Below are 10,736 nucleotides of genomic sequence, written 5' to 3'. Positions count from 1 at the left end.
CTGGTAAGGTTGAGGAAGGTTGAGGAAGGTAGAAGGTTGATTGTATCAAGACCTGGACACTAAACGACGTCGTATCAAGATCTGGAGGCCACTGAATCAAAACGGCGTCGTTTTGTTATTGTGCCACGCGGGCAGTTAACGGAACACATCACCCAACGTTAGCCAACTCAGCGGACGAGATGACGGAAGGACTAACGTGGTCATGTCCGTCATCTTTCGGGGACGATTTTGATTAACTTTATCTTTCGAGGACTCATATGGAGATCGAGGTATCTTTCAGGGACGATTTTGACTATTAACTCGTGGAAATAATTTTATCACCCCTATTTAACCATATTTTCATTAAATTTACGGTTACATGTCTTATAACGCGTTTCTCTTCATAGTTATACTGGCTAGGGGTGTTCAAATCTAAACCGATCTAAATTAAACCGTTCATCTAATTCGATCCAAATCGAAAACCGATTAAAACCGCACTAATTCGGATTTGATTGGATTCTATTTTTTGCAAACCGCTAGATTGGATCGAATTTCGGATCTACTTTTCATAACCGATCCAATCCAATCCAAACCGCACAATGTGATATAATATTATTATTTTATTATTATATTTACAATTATACTTATAACATGTTCAATTTGTTATACATTTTTCTATTATTCATGTATTATTATTATTTAATAAATATTTTATGTTGAAAATGTTATTTATTTATTTATTTATTTTAACTAACCTATAATTTTATTTCTATTGTTATGTTATCATTAGTTTTTTAAGATATTGTTAAGACTTGTTATGTCATTATTGATTATTTAAAATTTGATGTTGAGACTTGTTATATGTATTTAATTTTTTTTATTTAAAAAATCGCAAATTCAAACCGATCTAAACCGCTTGTAATCGGATCGGATCAGATTGGATTTCCAAAAAAATTTCATCCAATCCAAACTGCACCGCACATAAATTAAGCGTTTAGATCGGATGACTTTTTCCCTTAAAACCGAACCAAACCGCACCGCAAACACTTCTAATACTGACAACTCGTGCAGAATTAGTATGGACATATAAATAGTGTAAGGGGCATATAAATAGTGTAAGGGTTGGTTTTGTAAGTGCAAGAACAAACTAGATGATTTTCATTGTGTCATGCATGAAATTCACCCAGAATTCATTTGTACACGTTATTGAACTAATCCGGTGAAAATAGCAAAAACACAGATTGCTACCAAAAACAAGCACAAACCTTATTTTAAATAAATCATAATTCAATTCAATTTAACTTGTTAAGTAAAAGAGGAAACATAAGTTATTTATACTAGTAAAACAAAAAAAGTCTTTATAAATTAGACTATAAAACCTGTATTCTTTTATTATAATTAATTTATATGTTAACGGTTAACCTATGAATTGTACTGCTCTCGGAATATAACATTCCAAAATTCATCTTAAATCAAATGCAAAAACGAATATTTCAAGAATATCTTATTTTTTAACAAAAAAACAGTTAAAAAAGATTTTATTGATCATTTTTATCTAGTATAGAGACTTGGGTATAAACTTTAAAAAAAAAAATTGTAAATATGGTGAAATTGTAAAAATCAAGAGAATAATTACGCTTTTTATATAATTAAGCTTTAAATTGAGATTCCTCATCAGAATTTTCATGTGTTCATTGTCAAACACTCAAATCACATAACTAACAACAGCCTGAGTTCCAGTCTTCTATAGCTCCAAACTCTTAGTGGCTTCTCGCAATCTTTAAGATTCAAAGAGAATTTAACACTACTGATTGATATTAATCATTATTACAACAAATACATTGACATAAGAGTAATGGGAGAAAAAAAATTGTCTCACTCATACTATTGAATATTGATGCTATCATCCTCTTTTAAATTTTTTCAAGCCCTATATATATAATAATAAAAATATCCAAAAAACCAAAAAGAAGAGGGGAGGAGGGGAATGATAATAATAGTACCCAAAACCCCATTTACCTAAAGCAAAAGAAACTACAAAATCAGAGCAAAATTTTGATGTGACCAAAACAATGAATCCTTCTCATGCTAACCAATCTCCATCCATGCTTTCAATATCTCCAATGTCCATGCTGTGTACACATTGTCATGAACAAAGTCAGGAGAAAAACCATTAGTATATAAGTATATACAATGGGAAAATAAAAAGGGCATAAACCAGAATGCACAAGTTATTCTAGGGCAGCAAACAATGCAAAAAGAAGATATTATTTTAGAAATAGTGTTCTTTGTACTCATCTGATTTTGTACACCAAAGTCAAAACGTATGTTTTATCTAAATATTTTCCACAGGGCAAGCTTCAAAAAGTGAGTATTCCACCAGGCCTGGCAATAGAAAGTAGAAACTAGAAATCCACATGGAAAAGAAACATACTATAAACTCAACTGCATTTACATGAAGAAAAACAAAACTATTGAAGAGTATAATTCTTAGTAGTTTGAAGGTTTCACTTTCACACAGGATTAGCAAGCTACTTGAAATTCGGCTTAACAAGAACAAAGGAAGAACTATTCAAAAAGTCACCATCAGACTCATGAAAATGGAACATAAAAATGGTTTTGAGAAAAAAAGGGGGAAAATATACTTTTTTTGCTCTTGGCTTGACATATGCTTCATAAACAGATTTAGCAAGTTCACCTTGAAAATGGCCAGGGAAACTACAATAATGTGTTGATACTTAGGGCTTCCTATGACTTATTAACCCAAAGAAGAATGACATATGAACCTATTACCTATGTATGGATTATGGAATTGTCCCACGAAAAGGGCTATTATAAAGTAACTCTCTTAATTATGTAGAAGATGGAATAGTTTTCTGTGTAATTAAAAGGTGACAGTTACTTTTATAGTTTAATTCACTTGTTACAAGAACGCTTTAACAAAGTACAAACTGTCCTGTATTCCTGTTTCCTTATCTTAATAAAAGGTACAAACAAAACAAGTACTTCAAAAGCAAAATTCAATTATTAAATTATGAAACTTATACTGTTGGAACTTACCAAGGTAAGGCAGAATCTTGGAAGTAGTCATCAGAGCACTTCTCTAAGCAGCTCCCATTTGCATTCAACCAAGCTGGAAACTCAACAACTTCATCAAAAAAATGGTATGAACCATCTCCAATCTTGACTCCAGGTACCTCATGTTCTATGTTTCTCAAGTACTTGAACCAACATGCTGATTTGACCAAGTTCATGGTATCACTCCATTCCATTTGATATTGCTCACCTAAGGATCTGATCTCTGCCATGCCCTCGTCATCCATGGCTGTATGAAGATCTCCACTTCCACTAGTCCGGGTCGTGGCACCGGATTGAATTGTATCCACCAGTGAAGAAGATCCATCTCCCTGGCCCTGTGACATTCCAACTGAATGAGCTTCCTGATCAGTCACAACAGAAAGAGGAGGAGAAGAGGAGGTTGGAGATGAGTATGAGGATAATGAAGAGTTGTTAAGGTGAAGGGTAGCATCTAAGTTGTTGAAATCATGGAAATTGAGGTTCAATCCAAGAGTCTGACTAGGAAGTACAAAATTGGGGTTTTCAGCCAAAAGGGTTTGTGGCGGTTGAGTAATTAAGGAAGGAGCATTAGCCCAGGTGTAAGAGTTTGGAGCCAAGGTAGATGGAGGAGGAAGAGGTTGAGATAAGTATGAACATGAAAAATCCTCCATTTTATTTGGAAAATTGGCTCTGCATGATGGATAAATTCTGGGGTTTCTCCTACCCTTGAATCTTCCATCTTGTTCAAAACTTTGCTGATGCTGTTCTTGCACTTGCAGTGGCGGCGGCTGCTGCTGCTGTTGTTGCTGTTGTTGCTGTCTTTCCCTGGCTTGCTTCATAGCAGCCCTGTGAAATTTCAAGGCTGTTACAATCTCCTTCCTAGCCTCAGCCATATTCAGAAGCCTCTCTTGATAAGGCCTGCTAGTGTGAAGTCTCCTCCTAACTTGTTTCTTATGCTGCTGTTGTGGTTGTTGTTGTGTGGATTGATGTGCCTTTCCATGTTTTCTTGCAACAAAACAATCTTGGCCTTTTGAGTTCATGGATTCATTTGTTGTTGTTGTTGATGTGTTTAGTTGTTTCACTAGGCTCCGGATGTAAGCACCAGAGATAGGTGGATCTTCAAGGTTCCTACTGCTAAGCTTATCTAATTCCATTCTTTCTTCATTCTTTTTGGAGGATCTACGTCTCATCTATCTATTATGTGGTTTATGTATCAAGTATCAACAACTTCGGTACAAATAGAATTCAGAATGGAGGTGGAATCATGGGGTTTTTTTTTTTTTCTTACAGTCTAGAGGGACAAAGCTCACATAATGCAGAGGAGAATAGTGATCAGAAGAAAGGGCTGGTCCTCATGGATGGTCTCATGGATGCTTTAAATAGTTGGGGACAGCCTAGGGCCTTCAAAATATTTTGGACCTTACTATATACAAATAATTAAAAAAAATCTTAAGACTTCCCCCCTTTAGGCAAACTAATGTTACCACTTTTTTACTTGCTTTAAATGGGCACTTTGAGAGTTGCACACTTACACTTACCATATCCTACATCAACAATGATACCAACTTGCTTCTCTTAGGTGAATTCCTATATGGTTCACTTGTTCAAAGCGTTATGCACAATGTTCACATAGAACCTAGCTAATAGCAAAACCTGAATGAAATATGAAATAAGATAAAGTCACGCAGACATATCTACAAGGAATCAAACAACTTTTACCTATATCAAGCGGCAAAACATGTCAGGGGCTTTTGGATTTGGTCTATAGCCTATTTAGTATACGAGCAAGGCTAAATAAACCTTTTCAGTTAAAAAAGATCAAACAATAGGCTATTATTTTTTTTTTTTTAAAAGAAGGTTATAAGGCCTAGAAGACTAGCCTAATTATCTTGTATTATTGATATTAAAATTAAAAATTAATAATATGATAGAAGAGAAATTAGAAATAAAATTAGCCTATTTAAGGAACATTTCAACCTATCTTTCAAGGGTTCTTTTGGCAAGCAATGCGAGTTTGGTCTAAGTAACTAAGTGCTTCGACCACTTAATTAAGTGATAATGAGTTTAAAATTGGAGAATAGAAAAAGGTCTTTGTTGAGAGACCTAGAGCTCTACTAGAATTTCTATAGTCGATTATAAGTAGGCTTTTTAGCCGAATTAGGCTTTAGAAAAACATGAATACATGATCAAGCTTCTCTATCGTGAAGAGGTCGGTAAAGTGAGAAAGTAAGTGTTTCATCATTCTCAAATTAAGATAGTGGGACTTACATACGATGAAAGTTACAAATTTAATGGTGATTAACCCCTCACTTCATCAATCTCCCCACTTTAGAGAGTCTTTTTCCAAAAGAAAACCTGTACCAAGTAACAAATTTAAGCCACATTTTAGAAATACAGATCAAACCTATTTATACTAGCCTTGTCCATTTTCACTACTCAAGGTGGACCGTTATTAATTTTTCTCTATAATCTCTACTTTCTTTCTTTAAGCCCAGTTTCTTGTCCCCAAAAAGCTCAAGATTGCACCCTGTATAATTCAACTACTGATTAGTTATTGAAGCTCAAATCCAATATCTACAGTTGCGAATATTTCAAGTCTCTCCTAAAAATTATCCACTCATTAAAAAATTCCAACTAATAATTATAATTTTCTTTTTCCAAACTGAATAAAGAGAGTGCAATAATGAATCAGAAAACAGTAGCCTACAATTGTTATGAAACTATTAAAGTTGCATCTGTGGAGAGGATAAATAAAAGGCAGAGAGGGTACTTATGGCAATGAACAATTATTGGTGTTTTTCCTTACCTTGTCTGCAAGTAATATGGGACCAAAGCTTCTAAAACGTCAGCAAAGAGCCTATGGAGAATGACTGGAGAATCTCCACTATTGTTATAACCTTGTCTTATATTTTCCACACAATTTATGACACAAGAGAAACTCCAAATTTTTCTGTTTAAAACAAGTTGAAGACCATTTAGTCTGCTCAAGGAGCAGAGAACTTGGACCCTCTTGTAACAAACAATTAATTAAAAGACAAGAATTCTCCATTCCCTCCACCTTCCTTTCAATATCATCTAAGTGTATTCTTCTACCTAGTCTCTGCTTCAGGGTAAAAGTTTTCACTTTCAATGTTTCCTCGACATTTTTCATAGGTTTATTCAGGTAAGGTTATTCAACTGTTATAAGTGGATAAGCCTAACAATTGTTCCAGAGATTCAGAATCAAAAGTTCAAAACAATAAAAATTTTGTATACACAAATAAAAAATTCAATCTGAAACATTATAATGTTTAGTTGAAGCACAAAATTACAGCAAAAGAAAGATAAAGATCAAATACCATTTCGTTGATACTGAAAATCCTAAAGACAATTGACAAATTGGGCTACTAGCTTTGTAAAATTGTATTCTAGCAACATTCATGTGAACCGATGCTGGTCCCCTCTCCTAGGTTAATAGGTGACCAAAGTATAACAACTACTTAACTTTATCCAACTAGGTGGAGTCAACTATATCAATCAAATGATGCTACATTTTTATGTCATAAATTTGTATATTCAAATCATTAAAATCTATAAAGTCACCAAAAAAAAAAAATCATTAAAATCTATATTTTCAAATAGATTTCAATGTATATTCTACACATATAATTCCTTAAGTCACCTTCTACTTTTTATTACTGAACAACCCTCCATGTAGTCTATTTCTAAATGAGGTAAACAACTAAATTTACTACCAAATCATTTAAAGCAAAATTTTATCTTTTTTTCTTTCACAATAGAAACCACCCCAACTCTATTTTATGCATTTATACATAATATTTGGTATTTTTTATGTATTTAATACTTTCATCTTGGAAAAAGATCCTCTAAAGTAAAGAGAATTGTAAAGTGATAAAGTAAAACGTTAAGCACCATTGAATTTATAAATTTTATCATGTGAGTCTCACTACAATTCAATGGTGATTAAACTATTATTTTCTTACTTTACCAACTTTCTCACTTTAGAAGATTTTAATCTGTCGACCTTTTGTTCTAGTATCTAGATCTTATTACTAGAAACTCCAATAATCTTGTTTTAGGAGTTTTGCCTCTCTGTGCACAAGCTTCTTTAATTGATCCCTATGATTCGAACTCGAGACGACTATAAAGGATACAAGCTTGCTTACCATTAGATCAACTCGATGTTGCTCGCTAAATTCTCCTATAACTTTTTGTGTTTTCGTACCAGAACAACTGTGTTAGTTGCAAAACTATGCAGTAAACATATATAGTAGATTAGGTAAGAAAAATATGACAGCTAATACTTAATACTTAGTACTTACTTACCGCAGTTTTATTGTTGTAAGAAAATTGATATGTGATTGCACTTAAATGACCGTAACTCTACAAAAGTGACCATTGGATCAGACACCTGAGAGAGTATTTGGAAATGTTGCTATCCTAATAATACAGCTTTTCTGAACTCCACCACAAAGAGAAGCCATGCCATTATGACATAAGGACAAGCATACAACTTGCAACAACTTCAACCGCTCCATACATCCCCACTCATCATAACTTTCAAATTGCATAATAATCACTAATCACTTGCTGATCTAATGACTTGTTCTTTATCTCAAATTACCCTAATATGTCAATGCATATGGATATCCCAAGAGTGCTGATTTAACCTTATAATTCAATAGAAACAGAGATCATACAGTCTATATAGGTCAAAACACAATTTTCACAGCCAATAATTCCCTATAATTATTCCAATAATTCCAATAATTCCCTAGAATTATTGAGTCCTCATCAATTCTGATAAAAACACGTGTTACACATTGACTGTAGTAGTATGATAAAACCTCTCCAATAAATTGTGTAACAGTAAGGAAAATTAAAATAACGATATATCTAAGCACGTATGTAACACTGTAACAGTAAGATTAGGACTGATTTCATTTCTACAATTCTACTTATCAAACTCCCATTGATCTAATGCCTAAATTAGGGGCGAGTCTGATTAGATTTAAATAAATGATACAGAAGGAAACAAAAGCATGAGAAATTAACGAAAAGAATAAAAGGCAGTAAATTACAAATGTAAGATAAGGAATGGAAGAGAGAGAGAGAGAGGGAGGGATAAAAACAAGCCTGTTGGGTGTTGAGTAATTGAGTTTAGAAGTGGATAACAATAACGTGGCTTGCAATGCTGCTTTCTCTTGTGAGTATTTGATTTCTGAGTGTGTGATGTGATGAGATAATAATTTAAGAATAAAATAAGAAGAGGAAAGGGAAGCAGGCAAGTTGAGCCAATCCGCGTGCAGGCACAGATAAAAGGGGGGTTTTTGACGAATCACTACTCCTTACTCGCAATATTGCTTCATATCCATGTAGGTATCATGTATGTGTGCGCTACTATTCCTTCTTCCTTTGGATTCCATTCACACACAGTAGAGAAACCCACCCACACCACTCTCTCTTGTTTTCATTCACTGCGGTGTTCATATCACTTTTTATTTTATTTTCTCTATCTTATGGTATTTTACTCACAATGGAAATGGATATTACTAATCCTGTTTTTTATAATGTCAAACATTTTATAAAATATTTATAACGTTAAAGAAATATTTGATGCGGTATTATAAAAAATAAAAGGAGAATTATCATGTTCCTATTTTGTTTTGACTTCTACGTAATTTATTATTTATAAGAGAAAAATATTACATGTGTTGTAATAAGTATGAGATGGATGTCCATTTAATATAGATCGCTCAATTTTTTCTATATTAAAATGCTATGTTATTAAAAAAAAGTTACATTTAATAAAAGTGAAAAAGAGGTCTCTATACATATATAAATAAAGGCATGTATTTGAAATAATACATACAATCAATAACAATTATCTCTCTTTTATACTATCAAAATATTCTTCTCTCTCTTTTATATACTTTACTACATATAATTTAATATAGATCGCTCAATTTTTTCTATATTAAAATGCTATGTTATTAAAAAAAAGTTACATTTAATAAAAGTGAAAAAGAGGTCTCTATACATATATAAATAAAGGCATATATTTGAAATAATACATACAATCAATAACAATTATCTCTCTTTTATACTATCAAAATATTCTTCTCTCTCTTTTATATACTTTACTACATATATTATTAGTAAAAAAAGAGGTCACAATATATATATATATATATATATATATATATATATATATATATATAAATAGAGGCATATATCTAAAACAATACATACAATCAATAACAATTTTCTATTTTTCTCTCTCTCTTCTATACTGCCAAAACACTCTTCTCTCTCTTTTATATACTTTACTACATACATACATATATATATATATATATATATATATATATATATATATATATATATATGAATCATTTCTATTATATTGAGATGTTAATTGTAGTCAATATTAATATTATAATTATTTATTTACACTTCTTTAATTAATACTATAATAATCACTGGCAACTCTGACAGGGGATAAAATGATCTCTAACCCTTTTGTTCAAAAACGACAATGTTCTTCCCAATTTTCATCATATTTCGCATAACCCTAACATTCATACTCTCCTTCTTCACCTTCATAGTCTTCTTTTCCGTTTTTTCCTTCTTCCTTTTCAGCTCCAAGATCAAGCCATGGTGTAACTGTCACACGTGTCGCACCTACCTCAACATGTCATGGATCACACACTTCTTAAATCTCTGTGACTGGTACATCCACCTCTTCCGCACTTCACCCACCAAAAGCATCCACTTTCACGTCCTCAATAACAACATCACCTCCAACCCCAACAATGTCCACCACATCCTCAAGACCAAGTTCCACAACTACCCCAAAGACACGCCTTTCTCCATCGAAGACGACAAGTACTTGAGAGACATAGTCATAAGTTTCCTAAGTATGAATTGGTTGAGAACAAGTTGAGGATTTTTCTTCTTGTAAACATTGAAATTGCAGAGTGTGCATTGTGTAGCTTAAAGTTATAGTATTAGACTGTTAGTGTTATGCGAGATATAATGAAAATTAGGAGAGAATAGTGTCATTTCCGAATAGAGGAGGTCAGGGACCATTTTGTCCCCTGTTAGAGTTGTCAGGGACTATTTTGTCCTCTGTTAGAGATGACGGAGCAAAGGACCTAAGTGACTGGTGAAATTAATTATTAGGGACCAATCAAGTAATTAATTTTAGTTAGGGACTAAAGTGTCTAGTCTAAAATTCTTTGAGGACCAAAATGGATAAATACTCAAATTTTTATTATATGATACTATGTACAATATTTCTTAGAAAAACAATCAAGAAATTTACTGCGCATATACTTCTACTAATTTTATTATTATTTGTCTTTGAAGAAAATGGCAAGGACATATAATGAAGATGTTTGACTTGCGGATAGTGTAAGTTCGCACACCATTCTCAAAAGTAATATATATTTTTCACATCTTGTACCAAAAGAAGAATATGTTAATACTATTATTGCCTCAGGCAATGTGATAGAAGGTTCCGGAAGAGCTATAATTTTATTTCTTAGAGGAACAAAATTCATAATAAATAATGTACTATTGTTTACTAAGTCTCTAAGTAATTTATTGAGTTTCAAAGATATTTGTCGAAATAGATATCATATTGAAACAATGAATGAAAAAATATCATGAGTATTTATGTATTATAACTCATGATT

General features: G+C 32.5%; 1 protein-coding gene and 1 long non-coding RNA gene across 3 annotated transcripts; one reads left to right on the top strand and one right to left on the bottom strand.

Annotated features, from left to right (window-relative positions):
* Positions 1-1,776: 1,776 nt before the first annotated feature.
* On the bottom strand, positions 1,777-8,571 carry LOC107622744 (hydroxyproline-rich glycoprotein family protein). 2 transcript variants are annotated; one of them, XR_002356164.2, is made up of 3 exons: positions 3,040-8,571; positions 2,278-2,364; positions 1,777-2,113 (listed from the first exon to the last, which is right to left on the bottom strand). XR_002356164.2 is itself a non-coding variant. In XM_016324758.3 (2 exons), exons 1-2 carry the CDS (start codon positions 4,224-4,226, stop codon positions 2,063-2,065), a joined length of 1,236 nt encoding a protein of 411 aa, XP_016180244.1. In that variant the 5' UTR covers positions 4,227-8,570; the 3' UTR covers positions 1,777-2,062. The 2 variants fall into 2 exon arrangements, 1 of the variants encoding a protein (XP_016180244.1); XM_016324758.3 differs by lacking the exon at positions 2,278-2,364 and having other exon boundaries at positions 1,777-2,111; positions 3,040-8,570.
* On the top strand, positions 8,283-10,369 carry LOC148581599 (uncharacterized). The gene is made up of 2 exons (XR_015907733.1): positions 8,283-8,411; positions 9,679-10,369. It is a non-coding gene; the product is annotated as an uncharacterized LOC148581599 (long non-coding RNA).
* Positions 10,370-10,736: the final 367 nt, after the last annotated feature.

Source organism: Arachis ipaensis, chromosome B10 (genome assembly GCF_059453495.1).
Source record: "Arachis ipaensis isolate K30076 ecotype BB chromosome B10, ASM5945349v1, whole genome shotgun sequence".
Lineage (NCBI taxonomy): Eukaryota > Viridiplantae > Streptophyta > Magnoliopsida > Fabales > Fabaceae > Arachis > Arachis ipaensis.
The sequence above is the reverse complement of the archived record's forward strand: the minus strand, read 5'-3'. Positions and strand labels throughout refer to the sequence as shown.

Coding starts and splice junctions, on each gene's coding strand:
- LOC107622744 (XM_016324758.3), bottom strand. CDS start 4,226: ATGAGACGTAGATCCTCCAAAAAGAATGAAGAAAGAATGGAATTAGAT. Junction 2,112..3,039: donor CAAGATTCTGCCTTACCTTG/GTAAGTTCCAAC, acceptor ATGTGTACACAG/CATGGACATTGGAGATATTG.